The 19,120-nt window shown below is 46.0% G+C and overlaps 1 protein-coding gene across 10 annotated transcripts in view; it reads right to left on the minus strand.

Moving 5' to 3' along the window:
- The window catches only part of MICAL3 (microtubule associated monooxygenase, calponin and LIM domain containing 3), a 2,050,293-nt gene that overhangs the window by 59,930 nt on the left and 1,971,243 nt on the right, over positions 1 to 19,120 (minus strand). For 6 of the 10 annotated variants that reach the window (XM_086952901.1, XM_086952911.1, XM_086952910.1 and 3 more), the window contains one exon: positions 932 to 997. The exons of the other annotated variants lie outside the window; for them this stretch is intronic. In XM_086952901.1, the coding sequence (XP_086809027.1) occupies positions 932 to 997 (66 nt within the window). The remainder of the gene's footprint in view (positions 1 to 931; positions 998 to 19,120) is intronic. 10 annotated transcript variants of the gene reach the window in all.

Below are 19,120 nucleotides of genomic sequence, written 5' to 3' on the forward strand. Positions count from 1 at the left end.
TTACCTTTGAATTAAATACCAAAATACAACTTCCACGTGCTACACTACACTGTCCCCTTTGTGTCATCTGATTGTTTGTGATTTTCGAGAAATTTGAAACACAACAAATGCGTTTTAAGCATGCATCTTCCAGAGCAGCACAGCAAGAAGCACTGGTTACTTGGATCTGACCTTTCACCCTTAGGACAGTCATAGGTGATATATGAGGCAAGAAATATAAATATAAATACATGAAAAAAAGATTCCCCCAACCAATAACCAGCACTGTTAACCTACGTATGTAAAGATCTACAGCCAGCAAGCATCATAGTGAAAAGGTCAACTGCAAATCAGCTCAAAATTGATCAGGGCGGCAGGAGAAGAGTGGAATCATGACAGAATGCAGGAAGGGATAGGAGTTATGAAAAGCAGTTCCATAGGTAAAGACGTTAGAGATTATCACATAACACCCACAATTCCCCATGCCCATACAATGCAAACCCCACTCCCCACTGCTGCAGATCCACAACTCGGCAAATGCAAACAAGAGGCAAATGATCAATAAGAAAAAAGATTTTCTTAAACCAGATGATATTTCTGTTTTGTCAACAGGTTGCTATGGGGCGCAGTATCCCTTTTACCGTATCACCCAATTCTGAACTAGCACCCCGCTTTTTGAAGTGTACATATAGAAAGCACAGAATGTGCAGAGCAGTCAGTAGAAAACATTATGCCAAACGATCCCGGTCATCCAACCCACAACAGCAAAAGGGATACTGTTCCTTCAAGGGATGGTCATCGCATACAAGGACGCTTTGCCCAAGTCTAATGCAGAATGCTACACAGTTTTGGGGAAAGGATGTACCCTTTCCAGGGCACTGGGGAAAGCGAGTGTTACTACGATGGTCCAAGTGAGGTGGGCAGGGGAAGGGGGTGTGCAAGGTCACATTACCTTCGTGAGCACAGCAAGGGCAGAAGGAGATGGGTCTACGACGTGGTGTCCCAGCATCGGGCTCAACTTCAAAAAGGAACCAAAATGGTAAGGGAGTGGTGGGTTGGGAAAGGAGGAGAAAAAGGAGAAGTAGGCAGGAACAAGGATCAAATGGGAGGAAGAGTAATAAGGAGAGAGGAGAAGGTAGGTTGAAACAAAAATAAAGCAAAAAAGACAAGCAGAGGACAAAAAGCGTAAGAGTAAGAAAAAGAAAGAAACAACAAGAAAAGAAAAAAACAAGATATGGAAAAGCAGAAACCTAGGAGCACAGTCTCATGGGTTCAAAAGCACCTGCAGTACAGAGATCAAACAGTAAAAGATGAGCATGACGTTTAGGTATAAAACAAAATGAGTATCTCAGGCCAAACAGTCGCCAAGCCAATGTGATACTCAAACTGGGGCGAAGAGTAGACCTGTGTAGCAATAGTAGTGAGAGTAATATTTGAGTATGCAGATGTCCTCAGAGTTTGAAAGAATGATTTTGTCAAATAATACTCAAGATTTCTTCACTTTTATTAAAGTATTTTTTGTTTTTCTTTCAAAGAGTGCCTACTGGACCGATCCCTTCGTAGGAGCTGCATGGTAAGCATGGACAAAGTAGAACACTTGTAGGGTTGATCTATTCCCGCAAGTGAGACTACCTGTTAACTCGCCGGTCACAAAAGACCTTAGCAGAGTGTTTAACTCGCATGCGGTTATCACTATCGGCAAGTAGAATACGAATGACGTTTCGCTGTCTAAACAGAAAACGAAAATTTGCTTGGTTGCCAAAATACCCCCATATGCCAATTCAAGAGGCTTTTCAGACTTTCGGAATGCTGAAAATTCAAGCAGTGAAGCAAATATTTTGCGAGTGGATAATTATCTTTCTATTTGTCTTTGCAAGTTCAAGCATACTTCAAAGCACCAGTTCAAAACCACATGTCTGAATTTTACAGAGTTCTTAATATGCCAAGTGAGAGCAGTCTACAAAAAAGTTGGGGAATCGGAGCTTCCACAGGTTATATTTTAAGTATTATGGGCAGGGTGTCTGTATTGCACTTGTGCCATTAGACCCAAATCAGGCGGGAGACTTCCGATTTTTAAAACTATAAAATGCTTCCATTTATCTTTCTCAACCCTGAAATTGTCCCTACTTAAATATAAGTCAATATGAAGAGTATCTGCCCTCGACTCAGATTTCTTTTTTTAATAATAATCCAGATTTCTTGCTTTTCAAATGTTGGTATGTATAGTATTACTGAATACCAGAGGTTAGAAAACGGACTCCCACGATGTATGCATCTGTGAAATTGCTTTATGTACCGGGTCCGGGGGGTGGGGTGGGGGGGCGGGGGGGGGGGGGCAGGTGGGCTGAGGTTTGCCAGGGCGTGAGCTTAGCTACACCAACCGTGCACATGTGCATTTCAGAGGCTCATTATCATTTAAGTGTTGCTTAAATAAAGAGTATATGCCCTAGTGACATATTATAAGCTATGCGTTGGAGGACAAGTGATGGAACTGCTAGGGTGTGGGCTTGCGATCTTGCACCGTAAACATGTTTCTAAACACGTGCACTGAAAACTCATGTGTATCTTACAATTCCCAATGTTTCAAGCTCTAAGACCGAAAGACTGACAATGCTGTCTTTGTTCCGCTTCTGAGCAGGAAGACTAACTGTTTCATACCTAGAAGGTAACCCTGAAGCTGCATGATGGCAGCCTACACCGAGGTTTTTTACAAACCATTTCCATTAGGTTTCACAGCATACATACAAAACCTAAAAACATTTCAGCAGGTACAATTCTGTTATACCTAATGCAGAGATATGAGAAAAGACCAAGCTCTTTTGCTTACATCATTCACCATCATATCATTCTACTGATTAAGTTGAATGTTGACCCCCAAGATCGCATTCTAAATGCATCCTTCGGTCCAGGTGGGCCTGGTACAACATTAAGGAAAATTACCATAATTTCTGGTGGCTTATGACCGAGAAGAATGAAACCCAGAACCTCTAGCATTTTTTGTCCACACATTGATATAATTATGTTATGAGTGCAACAAATAGATATCGAAGGAGGGTTATGTTTGCTAGGTAATAGACAATATGCAAAACTCCACAACTTAACAGCAATCAGTGTTTCGTAACTAAAGAAAGATCTTGGTGTGAATTTAACCACCATCAACGGAGGGTTGGCTTTCTGGCAGGGTCTTTAGTTGCGCATTTATTTAATACAGCATTAGTCCACAGTGACCCAGTCAAGAAATTTTAGATTATCCTCTTTTTTAGGTCTCGCCTGGTGCAAGCACAGCATGCGCTGTTCTTGCGATGGAGAGGGCCTTTTGCAATTGATTTAGCCAAAGCCGAATGTACGGCTGTCCAGATGGACAAAGATGGCTGTTCTCGCCATCTGCTCTTGCCATGGAAAGGACCTTTTGCAATCGATTCAGCCAAAGCTGAATGTACGCGCGTCCAGATGGACAAAGATGGCTGCTCTCGCCATCCACAAGGCTAAACATGCACGCGGAGGGACAAATAAATGCACGTGCATGTGGACAGCCCGACTCCATCTTTGTTTACTTTTATTAGCGTAGGGATGTGCACTAGCATTATTTTGTCCCTACGCATGCATGGTGGCGTGCTTTCTCTTTTCTAGACAGGCTGAAGGGCCCGGTGGCAGTGCTGAGGAATCCGCTATGGTGCGCACAGCCACCGCTTGACCGCAGGAGCTGGTGCGAGGCTTCGCGCAAGCATTAAAGTCACTTGCCCAGTAAAAAGGTACTAATACACAATATTTTTTGTAACATAACATGGAGTGGTCTGGTAACCTGAGTGCAATTCTTGGCCACCACATAAAGAGAATCTTTATGCCGGTATCATAGCAGCTGTTCATAAGTTATGTTGTCAGTGTTTGATTTGAACTCCTGTCTGAATGTTTGGGGAATTGGTCTAACCGTTGCTGGCCGTTTTATTACACAAAAGGAACATAAAATTTGATGTTTGTGCGCATTACTTGAGCGTGTCGACATAGCCAGCAGGTCCCCCTCTTCCGTTGGCATGGTTTGTTGTTTAATGCCAGCTCACCTCAGCAATAGGGTGGCAGGTTGACTGACAGGCCAGACCTGTGCATACGAGGGCACCCGGTCCGGTACGGCTGAGCCCGGGGATGTTATTCAGCAGCGAGGCATGCAACCTTGAACTCTTTATAATGAAACATTGAGTAAAACGCTCTTAGAACATGAATTGGACTGTAAATCCTCATGCATGCCCTCTTTTGAATAGTACGCGGAATGCTCCTCAATCTGCTGGTGTCATTAATTAATGGAGAGACACAAAGATAAATAAGTTTCCACCGCAATGAAGCCGTAGGATGTAAAAATAAAACGTACATATTTACATTACAAGCATTACGGTCTAACTGAGGTCAGAGGGTTCCCGGAAATGTAAGGCGGCTGACGCATAGAGGCGCGAGGACAGGGCCTGGAATGCTGACTCAGTGACGTGCGAGAGCACCATCTAGATTTAAATGAGACACAGGTAGTTGGAGCACGACTGCTGTGCGGTGAGGAAGGCGCTCTGGGAGGTGATAGTGGCACGTGTGCATTGGAGAGCTCACTGCTATAAAGCAGAAACCACAACTGGGCACGTGCTGATGTGTCACCCCAGTCAGGTAAGGATCATGCTTTGCTCTCAGTTCCAGGTCAGCGACTTACACATGTTAACACCAGAGTAACATCGGCAAAGTAACAACACAGTGTCTTCTAGAGAATTTAAGAATTATTTCGTGAGAAACAGTGCTGTGTGGATACTGTCTATTCTCTGGTCCTATATATAGTGGACTCAGGATGTAGCAACCATTGGAGCAGCAGGTGCAGAGGCACCGGGACTCATTCTAAACCTGATATTTCTAAAGTTTACTTCCGTAGCAGCAGTCAGAGGTAATTTTTTTTTCTTGCTTGTACCAGGGCCCACGGCATCCTTGCTACACTACTGTGTGGACTCCATAAATAGAGCTTCAGTGAGTCTTCCTAACTTCTGATTTTGGGTAAGAGCTCCTTCCAGTCTGGTAGTCACTCGTGGAAAATGTCCATCATATTCTCTAAATCTTGCATTGGTTGCCTGTGGATGCTTAAGACTATTTTATAGGTATATGATTTGCCTTCAAGACTATTGACTCGAAGTACCACACTCGTGATTACTTGAGGATCAGTGCTATATTGCTACAAGACCTAGTCACTTGGAGAACCATGCACATACTTATAAGTCTATTCACTAGGAAAATCGCACGTCTGCCTATGAAACCAGTCACTTGGAGAACCACGCACATGCACACAAGGCAATTCACTAAGAGAATTGCACTTATGCCTATGAAACTAGTCACTTGAAGAACCATGCAAATGCATATAAACTATTCACTTGAAAAACAAAGTACAAGCACAAATGGCTATTCACTAGGAGAGCCGCACATATGCCTATGAAACAAGTCACTTGGAGAACAATGTACATGCATATAAACTCTTCACTTGGCAAAACACACACTTGCATATAAAAGTAATCACTTGGAGAACAAGAATATTCAATGGGAGAATCGCAAATATGCATATGAAACTAGTCACTTGGAGAACAATTATTATTAATATTATTATTATTTATATGGCGCACAAATCATCCCCAGAGGGATCTCTCAGCGCCTGGGAGCAGACGACAACATGCAGTATCATTAATCTAAAATAGCCAGGTTTTTAATTGTTTCTTAAAGATCGTGAACGTGGGACAAGCCTGCAGATCTTCTGGCAGTGCATTCCAATATTTGGGGGCCAAATGGGAAAAGGCCGGCCTATATTTGAACCAAATGGGACGTTTTGCAGATAAAAAAGTCCCCTGAGGAAGAGCTGTGTAGCTCGAAATGCATCGGGCAATGTTAAAAGTGATATACTATCATGACAATCTTGGAATAATTCAAAGAACATGAAAATTGAAAATTGATAATTTCATGAAAATTAAATGAAATGAACAGATCAATGAACTTGTGAAAAAAGTTTTTTCGAACAACCAATGAAATAATCGTTTCCACCTTTGTATGAAAGATATCCGAGTGCGGATGTGAAAGTGAATCTTGAGGCTCAAGAAACACGTGTTGACAAAAGGCCGGCCTACCCATCTTAGCCTTTTTAATTATCCGGGTTTGGAGGGGCTTATGGCCACTGGATCTTAACTGCCTGTCGGGGGGAAACCATATTAACTTTGTCCTTAGATATCCTGGCCCCAATCCGACCGGGGCTTTAAAGACAAGGCACAAAAGTTTAAAGACTGCTCTTTTCCTCATGGGGAGCCAATGCAACTCACTCAGTAATGGAGAAGAGGGAGTGCGTGCAGGCTTATTCAGAGCTGGGTGTGCCGCCGTGTTTTGCATGACTTGAAGCTTTGAGAACAGGTCTTCCCTCATCCCTACCAGTAGAGCATTTCCGTAGTCAAGTCTACTAACTAGAAGTGACTGTATCAGAGTCCTTCTGGTGGAGAGAGAAATCCAGGGGAAGATCTTTAGCATGCGCATTAATCCGAAGCATTTGCCAGATAGAGTTTACACATGCTCCTCCATGGATAATATACAGTCCAGTAGCACACCCAGGTTTTTAGCCCATTTTTTGGGGGAGGGAACTTCTCCAAGTTCTACCGGCCACCATTCCTCAGTCCATCAATACTCAGCTTTCCCGAACAATAAGATCTCAGTTTTGTTTGAGTTCAGTTGCAGGAAGTATTTTTCATCCATGCGGCAAGTTTTGTCATACATAGCTTGAATCTGTGTCTGGTCACTACTGGGTCCTTCTCTAACAATGATAGAACTTGCCCCCTCGTGATGGTTGCAAAGGTCTCCAGTTTCGGCTGGAGAAGATTATCTGGAGCCGGGGTTTCTGACCTATACTCCAGATCCTGCTTGAAAGAGTTCTAGATGTTATCTATTATAGTTGTAAAATGAAAGGCTAACTCATCGCAAAACTTTTGCCTAGAGGGGCAGGCAAGATTGCTAACTCTTGGATTAGTAAATTCTTTGAGAACCCTGAAGAGATCTTTGGAGGAGCCCTTAGCTTCATCTATTCGGGTGGCTAGGTGTGTTCGCCTTGCTATATTGCAGTTCCTAAGATATGCCCTGTGTGCTGTGTTATAGGCCAGTCTATCTTCCTCTGCTTTTGTTTCCCTCCATTTACGTTCTCTAACTCTGCATGCAGCTTTCTCTGTCTTCAGGCTGTCAGAATACCAAGGAGCCGGGGTGGGTCTGTCCTATATAAATTTTGTTTTGATAGGAGCGATAATATCAAAAGCCCTAGTCATCTCTGTCTCCAGTTTGCTTATGGCTTCATTGATGTCTTTACACTTAAAAGATGGAGGGGAAAATAATGAGCCAAATGTTGTCGGTGTTATTTTCCTCCATTGTCTGCGAGTGACTTCGCGTCCTTGAGGCTGACCTGGACTTCTATGAGCAGAGAAAGAGAAACATAGCGCCATGTGATAAGACCAATTCACTGCTTGAGGAGGTTCAATTATAAAATTTGAGATCTTAGTAAAAATATTGTCCAGTGTATGGCCCGCTATATGTGTTGGCTCGTATACTTTGGGGGAAAGATATAACATATCCATGGCTGCCAACAGATCTCCTGTATCGATATTAGTATTGGTGTCAAAATGGAAATTAAAATCCCCCACAATAAAAAAGTTTTCAGCATATAAGAAATAAGGGGCAAGAGTTTCCAGTAGTGCAGTGCAAAAACTCCTATTGTTTTCACCCGGACGGTGATACACTACCGCCCCTATTACCTTGTGACAGCGAGTGAGTTCCATCGAGAAGATCAACAGCTCCAAATTAGGTGTGGAGATAGTATCCAAAAATTTTAGATGCACATGCATATGAAACTATTCACTTGGAGTACCATGTACATGCATCTGACTAGTTACATGGAGAAACATACACATGCGTATAAAACTATTAACTTGGAAAACCACAGATATACAAACAAGAGAATTCACTAGCAGAACTGCACATATTCCTGCAAGACTTGTTGACTTGCAGAACCACGTACGTGCATAGAAGAACTATTCGCTTGGTGAACAAGGCACATTCCTAGTACAGGGCTATTCAACGAGAGTCATGCACTTGAATATAAGACTCATTACTTGAAGAATGACACGCATGCATATAAAAATATTCACTTGGAGAACCCCATGCCCCACTACAAGACTAGTCAATCAATTGGAGAACCACACATATGAAAACAAGTTACTTACCTGTAACTTTGGTTTCCCAGTATTGGTAACTTTCATAGATTCCCATGCTTTAGTATCATTCCCCGTCGTCGGAATGGGAGTCTCGGTAACAAAATAACTTAGCAGTAGGTACAAAAGAGAAAGAAGAAGGCCTAGGTCTCATTCCCTTTTGTATCATATCCGCCTCTTTTTGTAAAAGAGACCAAACTTAGGCATCAGCCAATCAGAAGAGCCTCACCCCATAGAACCCTCCTGAAGGAACCTCAGAGCCTCAGATTTTCGCAGCCGATGAGTAACAGTCACCATATCTTCTGAAGGCTGAGCTTTCCTCGGGGAGGTGGGTTGGCGCATGGGAATCTATGAAAGTTACCAATACTGGGGAACTAAAGTTACAAGTAAGTAACTTGTTTCCTTATCCCAGTATTGGAACTTTCATAGATTCCCATGCTTTTGTATCAGAGTAGCACGCAGTAAACAACAAAAAAAATTTTTTGTAGCATAAATATACCTTGTAAAAACCAGTAATGCATGAAGATACAAAATGTGCAGAATAAGGAAGGTGGGATAGAAAGGAAAGCTCACCAATCAGTGGAAGAGGTTCCTCAGGACTGCCTGGCCCACAGCCGTGTCTTCCTGTTGCAAGGAGTGTAGGAGAGTAGGGTCTGCAAACCTATGATCACCCAGATTTTTTGCTTTTGTTTCACTGGTTTACGACTTTCTCTGGCTGTGGGCCTGCCAATCAGACCCACAGCCTGGCTGTTCTCTTTCTAAATTACAACATGTACCCTAGGTGCATTTACCAATTGGTACTGGGCCACCTTATCAGACCCTGTAACTCAGGGCATAGGTGTACCCAGGGCTGCCAGGGGCTGCAGCATGAATTATGCCACCCCTGGCTGGCCTCCTAAATTTGACACAACTGGCTGCATGACAGCTGGGGCAAAGTCGTGTAATCACCCTTTGCTGTAGGTGTAGTATACCTATACCTAACCCTAAAATGGACACCCAGATTCCTATCAGTCACTCCTATGGCAGGCCTTGACAATCCTGAAGGCAGAGTGCTTGGAATCGTGTGAGATGGTGCTCGGGCATGAGCTGAGCCTGTCTGCAGCTTGCGGAACCAAGTCCTAATAGCTGTTCCATGATTCCGCATACCATATACTCTTAAGTGCATTATAATCCTCGCGGTTAAATGCTAACTTTGGTATTGCTTTATCAAAACATGTCGAGTAAGATGTCATACGAATTGGAATACTAACCCCTCGCCAATTCTGGCGACGGGGTTAGCATTCCACCCTTCTAGAGGGACACGACATGTATGTAACTGTGAACCCCGGTTAAAGTTAACTGAAGCCTCAGCTCCACAAAATGGATGCTGCCACCACAGACACGAGTCTGACCTCCTGCTGCTGGGAGTCCTTCCAGCGAGGGAGGCTTGGACAAAGGGTTTCCTGTCCGGGGCAGTGCTAGCACCGTCCCAGACATTTCCTGTCCGGGGCGGTGCTAGCACCGTCCCAGACATGGTTTTGTGTATCCTGGGTAGGCAGGGCTTTTCAGGAAGGTGACTGCTGAGTGGCACCCCGGTGCTCACTACGCATAGGCCGGTCAGAACCAGTTCCAGGGGCACACCAGCCCCTGGCCTGGGGAAAGTCCGGCATGGCAGAGGGGTGTAACCACCCCCCTCCTAGTCCCACCCATAGGCAGGACCTAGTCACCGGGTCAGCCCCCTTTTTTAGTATAAAGATGGGAGCGGGCCCCCTGTTAAAATTAGATCATCTTTGGAATCAAGACACGACTTTCTGCGAAAGGACTTCAAGATTTCCTTCTTCAAGATTCTCCCTTGTGGCTAAGGAGTAGTCACCCTGCATCCGCAGGCACCATCCTAAGAACACTGCGGTCTGCTGCAAGTCCTTCTTCACGAATCCGACGACCCAGCTCGACGAGACCCGGCTTCCCTGGCACCTCTGACCTCTACTCACCTCTACAGCAAAGCTGAGAACCGTGAGTGCGACGAGACCTCGAGGGACCGACGATCGCCAAGACTGCACAACTTCTTTGTAACAAGCCCACCGAGTCTTCCACTGGTGAGTGCTTTGAGGTCCGAGAAGCCCCAACTCTGAGCAGCTCCAGCGCCGAAGATCAGCCCTCCAGCATCTCCACGATCTGCGTGGGGCCCTTCTGCTTTTGCGTGCTCACTGCGCTGTGTGGCTACTAGCCGGCTGGCTTGTGGCCTTCTTCACGACGCCCGACGACATCACTGCTGCTGGTCTGGTTGCTCCAGACTGGCCCTTGCTTCCTTCTTCAAGAGAGGCACCCCGGACCCTCCTGGTCCACTCCAGACGCCATTTTAAGTCCACCGCGTGGGCTTGAATTTGCCAAGGCTTTGTTGCCCAATCCTGGGTCCAGCGACGCCAACAGCTTCATCCATCGTGGGACAGATCGCTCCTCCATCCTGGTCGCCGACAATGCCTCCTGGTCCGTGAGATCTGCGGTCACAGCGTCACCCACTCACCTTGTCGAGGTGGCTACCATCCGGTGCCCTCCTGGTGCCCACTGACTACTGGCTAGTAGTCTCGAACTTGGTCCCCTCTGCTTTCAGGTGTCATCTTCCATCGATCCAGGCTTGGATCCACCGAACTTTCTTCACTGGTCGCCTGCCAGCAACTTCTTTCTTCCAGGCTCCTGGTCCGTCTCCGAGGATTCCCGACGTCTTTTGAGTCCTATGCAGCTGCAGCCCCTGGGCTAGGTAACTTCGGCATTTCGGTGCCCCAGCATAGCCTCACTATCCAAGGGTCAGAATCCACCAGGTCGGGTTCGCCCGAGAACACTAACTTTGCAATTACTAGCTACCATAGACTTTGTCCCGCATCACGCGTGAGAGTGCACACTCTGCACCCGAGTCCCCTGGGTCTCCTAGAAGTAATCTAACGATTCTATAGTCAAGTCCTAGCGATTCTAAAGGCTATTAGTACTGTACTTACCTGCTAGTAATTTCGCATTCCACTTTCAGAGTATATGGTTTTCCGTGCCCCTCGGGCATTTGTATATACTGTGCTAACTTAAGTATTTTCGTAAGAGTTTTGGTTTGTGCTTAGTACCCTGTCCTCATAAAGAGTACAGGGCTGTTGTGATTCTTAATAAATAACTGTTTATTTTCATAACACTTGTGTGGTGTCCTTTCACTGGGTATTCAAGGGGTATATGTGTGGTAAACAGCTGGCTTAACACGCCCTCTCGAGTCTTTAGCCTTAGACTGCTCGTATCCATGCTACTAGGATAGCTGGTCTATAAGGTTGACTTACAACCAATCATCAATAAGGGTTGCTGGACTGATACATAGTGTTCACTAGAATAGTGAGCACTGCATATCAGGCCACCTTCTCACAAGGAGTCCAAGCAGTAATGCTTCGTAAAGGTGTGCACACTGCTCCAAGTCGCAGCCCTGCAAATGTCTTTGATGTGCACTCCCGCAAAGAAAGCTGTTGAAGAAGCCACTGATCTTGTGGAATGCGCTCTAACCTTGCGGGTCAGTGGCTTACCCGCTGCAGTATGGCACTTGTAATCCACCTTGCAATACCTTGCTTTGATATAGGGAGACCTTTGCAAGGACCACCAAAAGCAATGAACAATTGGGAGGATTTACGGAATCCCTTGGTGCGATCCAAATAAAACTTTAAGCACAGTTATATATCCAGAGAATGCAATGATCTTTCCGCTGGTGTAGTAGGGTGAGGAAAGAAAGCTTTAAGAATAACCGGCTCATTTAAGTGGAAGTCCGAGGACACCTTGGGTATGAATTTCGGGTTCATTCTCAAGATTACTGTATTTCTTTTGAACTGGAGAAACGGCTCTTGGATCGTAAGAGCCTGCAACTCCCCAATGCGTCTTGCAGATGTGAGAGCAAGAAGGAGAGCCAATTTCCAAGAAAGGAATTTCATGTCCACTCAATGTATTGGTTCAAATGGGCCCTTCATGAGTTGAGTGAGGACCAAATTCAATTGCCAAGTAGGAGGCGGAGGCCTCACCGGTGGGTAGACACGGAACAACCCTTTGAGAAATTGTTTCACTATCCTGGAAGACCAAAGAGAAGGTCCAGACTCAGAACGTCTGTATTTAGTAAATGCTTCCAAATGAGCTTTAATGGACGAATGGGCCAGCCCCGTCCTAGCCAAGGACAAAATTTAAGGCAGAAGTTGATGGGGTTTTGAAGAAAAAGGGTCAACCCCTTCCTTTCAGCACCTAATACAAAATCTCTTCCATTTGAGACAGTAAGTCTTGTTCGTGGAAGGGGCTCTAGCCTGGGAGAGAACTTCTTTTATTTCATTAGAAATAGGAAGGTTCATAAATTCTTGCTGCTCAGGAGCCATGCTGTCAGGTTCAAAGACTCCGGATGCCAAATTTGTCCTTCGGACATAGTGAGAAGGTCTGGAATGATTCTCAAGGGAAGAGGAGGAGCCAGCGACAACAGATGGAGTTCCGTGAACCAGAGTGGTCTCGGCCAAGTAGGGGCTACCAAAATCATCCTGCAAGGTTCCACTTTGATCTTCCTGATGAGTCTCGGGATCAGTGGAATGGGAGAAAAGGCGTAGACAAATGTCCTTGACCAGGCTATCGAAAGAGCATTCCCCAATGATCCTCGGTGGTGGAGCCTGCTTGCATAAGACCGGCATTTCTTGTTGGTCGGTGTGGCAAATAGATCCATTGTAGGTTTGCCCCACTGTTGAAAGATGTCGCCCAGAATCCGTTGGTTCAGTTCCCACTCGTGACTGATCGAGGATAATCTGCTTAGTCGGTCTGCACTCTCGTTTAAAACCCCTGGTAGGTGTTCTGCCTGCAGAGATATCTCGTGAAGGATCGCCCATTCCCAGATTTCTTGAGCTTCCTAAGATAATGAGAGAGATCTGGTTCCTCCTTCTTTGTTGACGTAATGCATGGCCGTGGTGTTGTCCGTTCGGATGAGAACCTTTGAACCTCTTAGACGAGGGAGAAAAGCTTGAAGAGCCAGTATGATTGCTCTGAGCTCCAAGATATTGATGTGGAGCCGACGGTTCTGTGGAGACCAATGTCCACTGACATGTAGGTCCTACAGCACTGCTCCCCAACCATCCAACGACGCATCCGTCGTCACCACCTGAGGAGACGGATCGCTTACGAAGGATAGACCTTGGGACAAGTTTTCCTGCTTTGTCCACCACAAGGCCACTTTTTTCATTGCTGAGGTGATGGTCACCTTGTCGTCGAACGACCCATGGATCTGTTTCCATTTGGATGTCAAGCTGCTCCTGAAGAGGACGCATCTTCAATCTGCAGTGTGGAATTAGAGGAATGCATGATGAAATCACCCCCAGAAGGGATTTGTAGCGGCGTACTGAAAGACACCTTATTTTTTGTAAGTCTAGCGCCATGGTCTGCAGTTTTACTTGCCTCTCAAAGGTTGGGAAAGCTTTCTTGAGATCCGAGTTCAAGATGGCTCCCAGGAAGCGTGCTGTCCTCGACGGGATCAGAGAAGACTTTTCTTTGTTTAAGGCGAGACCTAAATTCTGAAGCAGGTTGGTACATGCCTCAACCGCATCCCTTGCGGCCTCCCTGGACGGAGCCTTCAGTAACCAATCGTCCAGGTAAGGAAAAACCTGAAAGCGATTCTTCCGTAGAAACGCTGAAACTGGTGCCAGCACCTTCGTGAATATTCCCAGGGCTGAGCGAAGATCAAAGGGTAATACCCTGAATTGAAAATGGCTCTTGGCTACTGTAAATCGTAGAATCCTTCTGTTTGCTGGGTGAATCGGAACATGAAAGTACGCATCTTCGAGATAGAGCGTGGCCATGAAATCCCCCGGGTTGATTAGACGTAAAATGTCTTGAAGAGAGACCATCCGGAAAGACAGGGAGATGAGATAGGTGTTGAGCTCCCTGAGATCTAAAATGGGGCGCCATTTCTCTAGTGTCTTTCTTACCAGAAAGAACCTGGAATAGAATCCTTCTCCTCTTTGAGAGGAGGGGACCCGCTCTATAGCACCTTTCAGGAGCAGTTGATGAACTTCGAGCCACAGAAGACGCAGATGTTTTGATGGAATGGCAGCAGGGGGCTTGGATGGAGGGATGTGTGTGAATTCCAAAGTATGGCCCTTTTGAATGATGTTTAGCACCCAACGGTCTGATGTTATCTTGGACCACCCTGCCTCCTACTGATGATCTTTCGGAGGCGGGCACAGTAGGAAGAGCCAGGAGGCCGCTATTGTCTCTTGGACGCATCCCGTCCTTGGCGAGCCTGCTTCCCTATGTTATTAGGTCTCGAGAAATTCGAGGACTGGCCCTGCCTTTGTTGATAAGGTTGGCGGTATTGTTGTGAACCTGAGCCATAGAATGAGTACCTTTGCTGTTGATAAGAGACTCTGTAGTTGGTGCTTTTGCTTCTGGAACCTCTAAAAGGAGCCTTACGGTACTGAAGCGTACCCAAAGATCTAGCGGTCTCAGTATCTTTTTTAATATCTTGGAGAGTGTCATCTATCAATTTTCCAAATAATGCTTCTCCATCAAAAGGAAGATCCAGGATTTTATTCTGGATTTCAGGTATAAACCAAGTCGCCTTAAGCCATCCCTGGCGACGAAGGACCGCAGCTCCAGCCAAAGAGCGGAATGCCATTGTGGCAATGTCCATTGCACAGTCAATGATTTCCATTGATGTAGCCTCACCTTCTTGTAAAACTTTTTTAGCCTCTGTTTTTGCCTCTGGAGGAAGTTGCTCCAAGTATGGCGAAACATCACACCATAGTTGGCGATCGTATTTCCCCAATATCGCCAAGGCATTAGCTGCCCGCACTAGTAGACTCGCCATGGAAGAGAATCTTTTCCCGGCGTTATCTAACCTCCTGCCCTCTTTATCCGGAGGAGTTGTCAATGGAGCTGAGGGGTTGCGTGACTTTCTCTGCGCCGCTTGAGAAATAACCAAATCCGGTCTCGGATGTCTCGTCAGAGACGCCGGACCATCTTCAGGCGCTTTGTATTTCTTGTCAAGGCGCAGTAGCACAGGGACCACAGTCGCTGGATTTTTCATTGCTTTAAGGCCCTCATCCCAAAGATGCTGGACAATAGGGATAGATCTTGTTGTCTTCTTATAAGGCTCTTTAAAATCGTATAAGAAACATTCCGTGGCAACGGAGGGCATAGATAGTTTGAAGCTCCCAGCCGCTCTCCCCATTAGTTTATGAAATCCCCCTCTATCAGCTGGCAGGGAGTCTACCGGATCCTGACATGGAGATGCTGGGTCTGGGATGACATATTCATCCCATTCGGTATCTTGATCAGTCCTGTCATCAAAATTTTGATCCTCATCCGAGGAATCATCATTGGTGTTCACTGGAATCGAAGACTCCTGTGGAACCGGTGTCTGTGGCCGAGAGGACTCCTGGGCCGGCAATTCTGGTGCAGCCAATGCTGGAATCGCAGGGTCAGGCATGGCTTGAGCAATTGGAACAGCAGCAGGTTGTGAACACCTAGACTTATAATCCTGTAGCATACTGTGAAGGTCCTGTAAGAGAGACGATAGTACCGACACCATGTCTTGTCTCGAGTACTGTTGTGGTTGGGCAGAATGATGATGATAACCACATTCCTGGTTGTACTCTCCATCTCTTGGCATTTAACCAGAAGCTGGGATGGACTGTTTGGATAGCCATAAGAGTCCTGATCATCATCCTCTGATTCATCATCATCCTCGGATTCATCCTCATCCTCCTCTAAAAGTAGAGCTGGAGGCAAGGGGGTAACTCTCCTAACTCTCCTAGGAGATGTCATGTCCGGTGTAATCCTGGTCATAGAAATTGTAAGTCTTTTCTCCGATGATAAAATCGTAGACGATCCTGTCGACAATGGTGCTGTTAATACTGCCGTTGTCGGCCTCGTCGACGGAACAGTTGTCGTCGACGAAAGAACACTCGACGACGAGATGGACGTCGTCGATGCTGTCGACGACGAGACCGTCGACGCTCCTGCCGTCGTCAATGTTGTCGTCGTCGAAGCCCTCGATGACGACACTGTCGTCCTCACCACCGATGAACACTTCGTCGTCGCCGTCGTCATCATCATCATCTTCGTCGACGTCGTCATAGACACCCTCGTCGCTGTCGTCGTCGGAATCTTCGTCGACACCGCTACAACTGCCGTCGTCGACGATCCAGTCAACGTCGACTGCTCCGTGGACGAGCCCGTCGACGGTACCTTTTTAAGCTTAGGCTTCAATCTCTTCGGCGACGGAGCCTCCGTCGACGACGCCTTCATTGTCGATGACTTGGAACTTCTGTCAGACTTTCCAGAAGACTGAGAAGAGGGTTTCTTGAAGGATGGAACAGTCTTCACCCCTCATAGAAGGCGTAGATGGTCCTACCCTCTCCTTTTCACCATGGTGAGGAGATTCGACTGGACCTTGGCTCTCAGACTCTCTGGGAGTCTTTTTTGAGGCCTTAGAAGGATACTCCACAGAAGTAGAAGGGGAACCCCTACCCCTTTTGACTGACCACCTAGCTGATGACGCTGAAGAAGAGTCCTCATTACTGGAGACTGTGCCCTTTCTAAACTTCAACTTCTGGAGCCATGTAAGAAGCCTACCCTCACGATCCCGGAGGGTCTTGGTTGAAAAGGTGTGGCAGATCTTGCAGTCCGCAGCCTTATGATCAGGATAGAGGCAGTAGATGCAATCCTTATGCTTATACTCAACAAATAGCCTTTTCTTGCCACAGGTGGAACATGGCTTGAAAAGGGCCTTCTTCTTTTCTTTATCTGACATCCTGGAAGGAACAGCTAACAACTTGTAGAGAAATCCTGAAAAAAAACTACTGAAAGAGTAGACATTGAGCAGAGCTCAAAGGAGACTCCCTAAGCACAACGTGCGGTTGAAAATCTGAGGCTCTGAGGTTCCTTCAGTAGGGTTCTATGGGGTGAGGCTCTTCTGATTGGCTGATGCCTAAGTTTGGTTTCTTTTACAAAAAGAGGCGGATATGATACAAAAGGGAATGAAGCCTAGTTTTTTTTCTTTCTCTTTTGTACCTACTGCTATGTTATTCTGTTACTGAGACTCCCATTCCGACGACGGGGAATGATACATAAGCATGGGAATCTATGAAAGTTCCAATACTGGGGTAAGTATACAATATTATACGCTTGGATCACCACGCACATGCATGTAAGACTACTCACTTGGAACACCATACGCATGCACATACAGTAATATTTCCTTGCAGAACCAAACACATACACATAAACTGTTCACTTGGAGATACTGACACATTTGATGGAAAAAGTTGTGATTTGTCTGCATGCACATTTTCTGGTTCAGCCTGTTTGACATTTGTATCTCCAAGGTTTCCTGAATCTAAAACCTTGATACACCTTTTTATCAGTGCCGTACTGCTGTTTATAAAGCTCTGCCAGTTCTGCTATGTGTTCACTCATCATGAATACATTTTAGAAAAAAAATGAATAATATCTATTTTTTTTGTATTTCTTTTTATTTTCAAATATAAAACAAATTAAAACAAAGACTTATCTGGGACATCACATTCAGTTACAATAATAAGCAAACAATTTCAGATATCAGGATTTCAGTAAAAAAAACAGTGGGCAGGGTCATTGAAACATCGACGCGTAGATCATTCAATACTGGTTGACTGCACACAATTAAGCTACATTTGATGCGCTACGGTACTCAGTCCCCGCCACCCAACAGAACAGGATAAAGAAAGGCGTAGTGCCCCTAGATACGCAAAAACGAAATCAGGATAAATGACAAAAATGTTCACGCCACAGCCTAAACTAACTACACTAACACCCATCCCCACACCCTGCACTCCTGCATGTGGCTTTCGCCGAACCCCAACTAGCAGTGTGCCTGTCGCCCCATCTAACTAAATACTAAAAATAGAGAATGGAGGAGGGCACCTTCGTACATGCCCCCGGTCTCCCCTCCCTCCCGCCAGAACCAAGAATCCCCCAGGGTAAATCCACAAATCTATTAAGAAGCTAATGCAGTATGCAAAAGGGTAAACTGTAAACACCGCCCAACCTCCCACAAGCATCATAGTAGCAAATCCCACATCCATCAAGAACACGATGTCAAACCCAGTCAATCAGTCTCATCCTTGACCCTTCCGATCGGACGTGCAAACCCCTTCCAGACGAACTGCCGCCTCCACATGATAGTCAAAATACGAGAAAAGTGCAGCAAAGTTCAAACTGAGATCAAGCAAAGATGTTAAGTCACTGAAAACTCCATCAGGTCCAAAGAGACACCTCACCGTCATAAACTCCCAACTTTGTTTCCTCCGCCATCGTAATGGAACTGGCGGATAGCCGAGAGACGCGGTTTCAAGTCCAAAACAGTTCTCATCAAAAGTCTCCAGAAAGTGAGCACCGATTAGTCCTTTCACAGTCAGTGTTGATATTAGGCTTGACGATCCATTCGAAGCACCGATCTCGCTCCTATCGGCCATCACACCGGCCGGAGGCTCCGACAACTCTCGTTGCACAGGCCTCGCTTCCTCTATCAAAATGGCCATCGTGGGTATCTCGAGCTGCTTCATTCTTTGTAGTGGAGCAGGGTCTGGTCCAATCCGCCCAATTTCAAACGAACGCGCTATCATTTTATGAATATGGGCTTCCACGTTAGTATGAAGAGCCCCAATGGCCGCCAGTACAGTTCGCAATGACGGTTCATTCTCAATCCGCTCCACTGCTCCTCGCTCGATATCAACCATTTTCACGTCCCCCATAGAGCCCGGTCTCCCAGGGGGAACATGCAAAAGTGGTTCGGACAACAGCAGAGGGGGACTCAATGTTAACAGCGGCATCGATCTGCGCTTCGCCACTACAAGCGAAGATCCCAACCCAGCGAACGCCGGCGGGTGGCTAACCAG

This window comes from Lissotriton vulgaris, chromosome 1_2, assembly GCF_964263255.1.
Source record: "Lissotriton vulgaris chromosome 1_2, aLisVul1.2, whole genome shotgun sequence".
In the NCBI taxonomy this organism is placed as follows: domain Eukaryota; kingdom Metazoa; phylum Chordata; class Amphibia; order Caudata; family Salamandridae; genus Lissotriton; species Lissotriton vulgaris.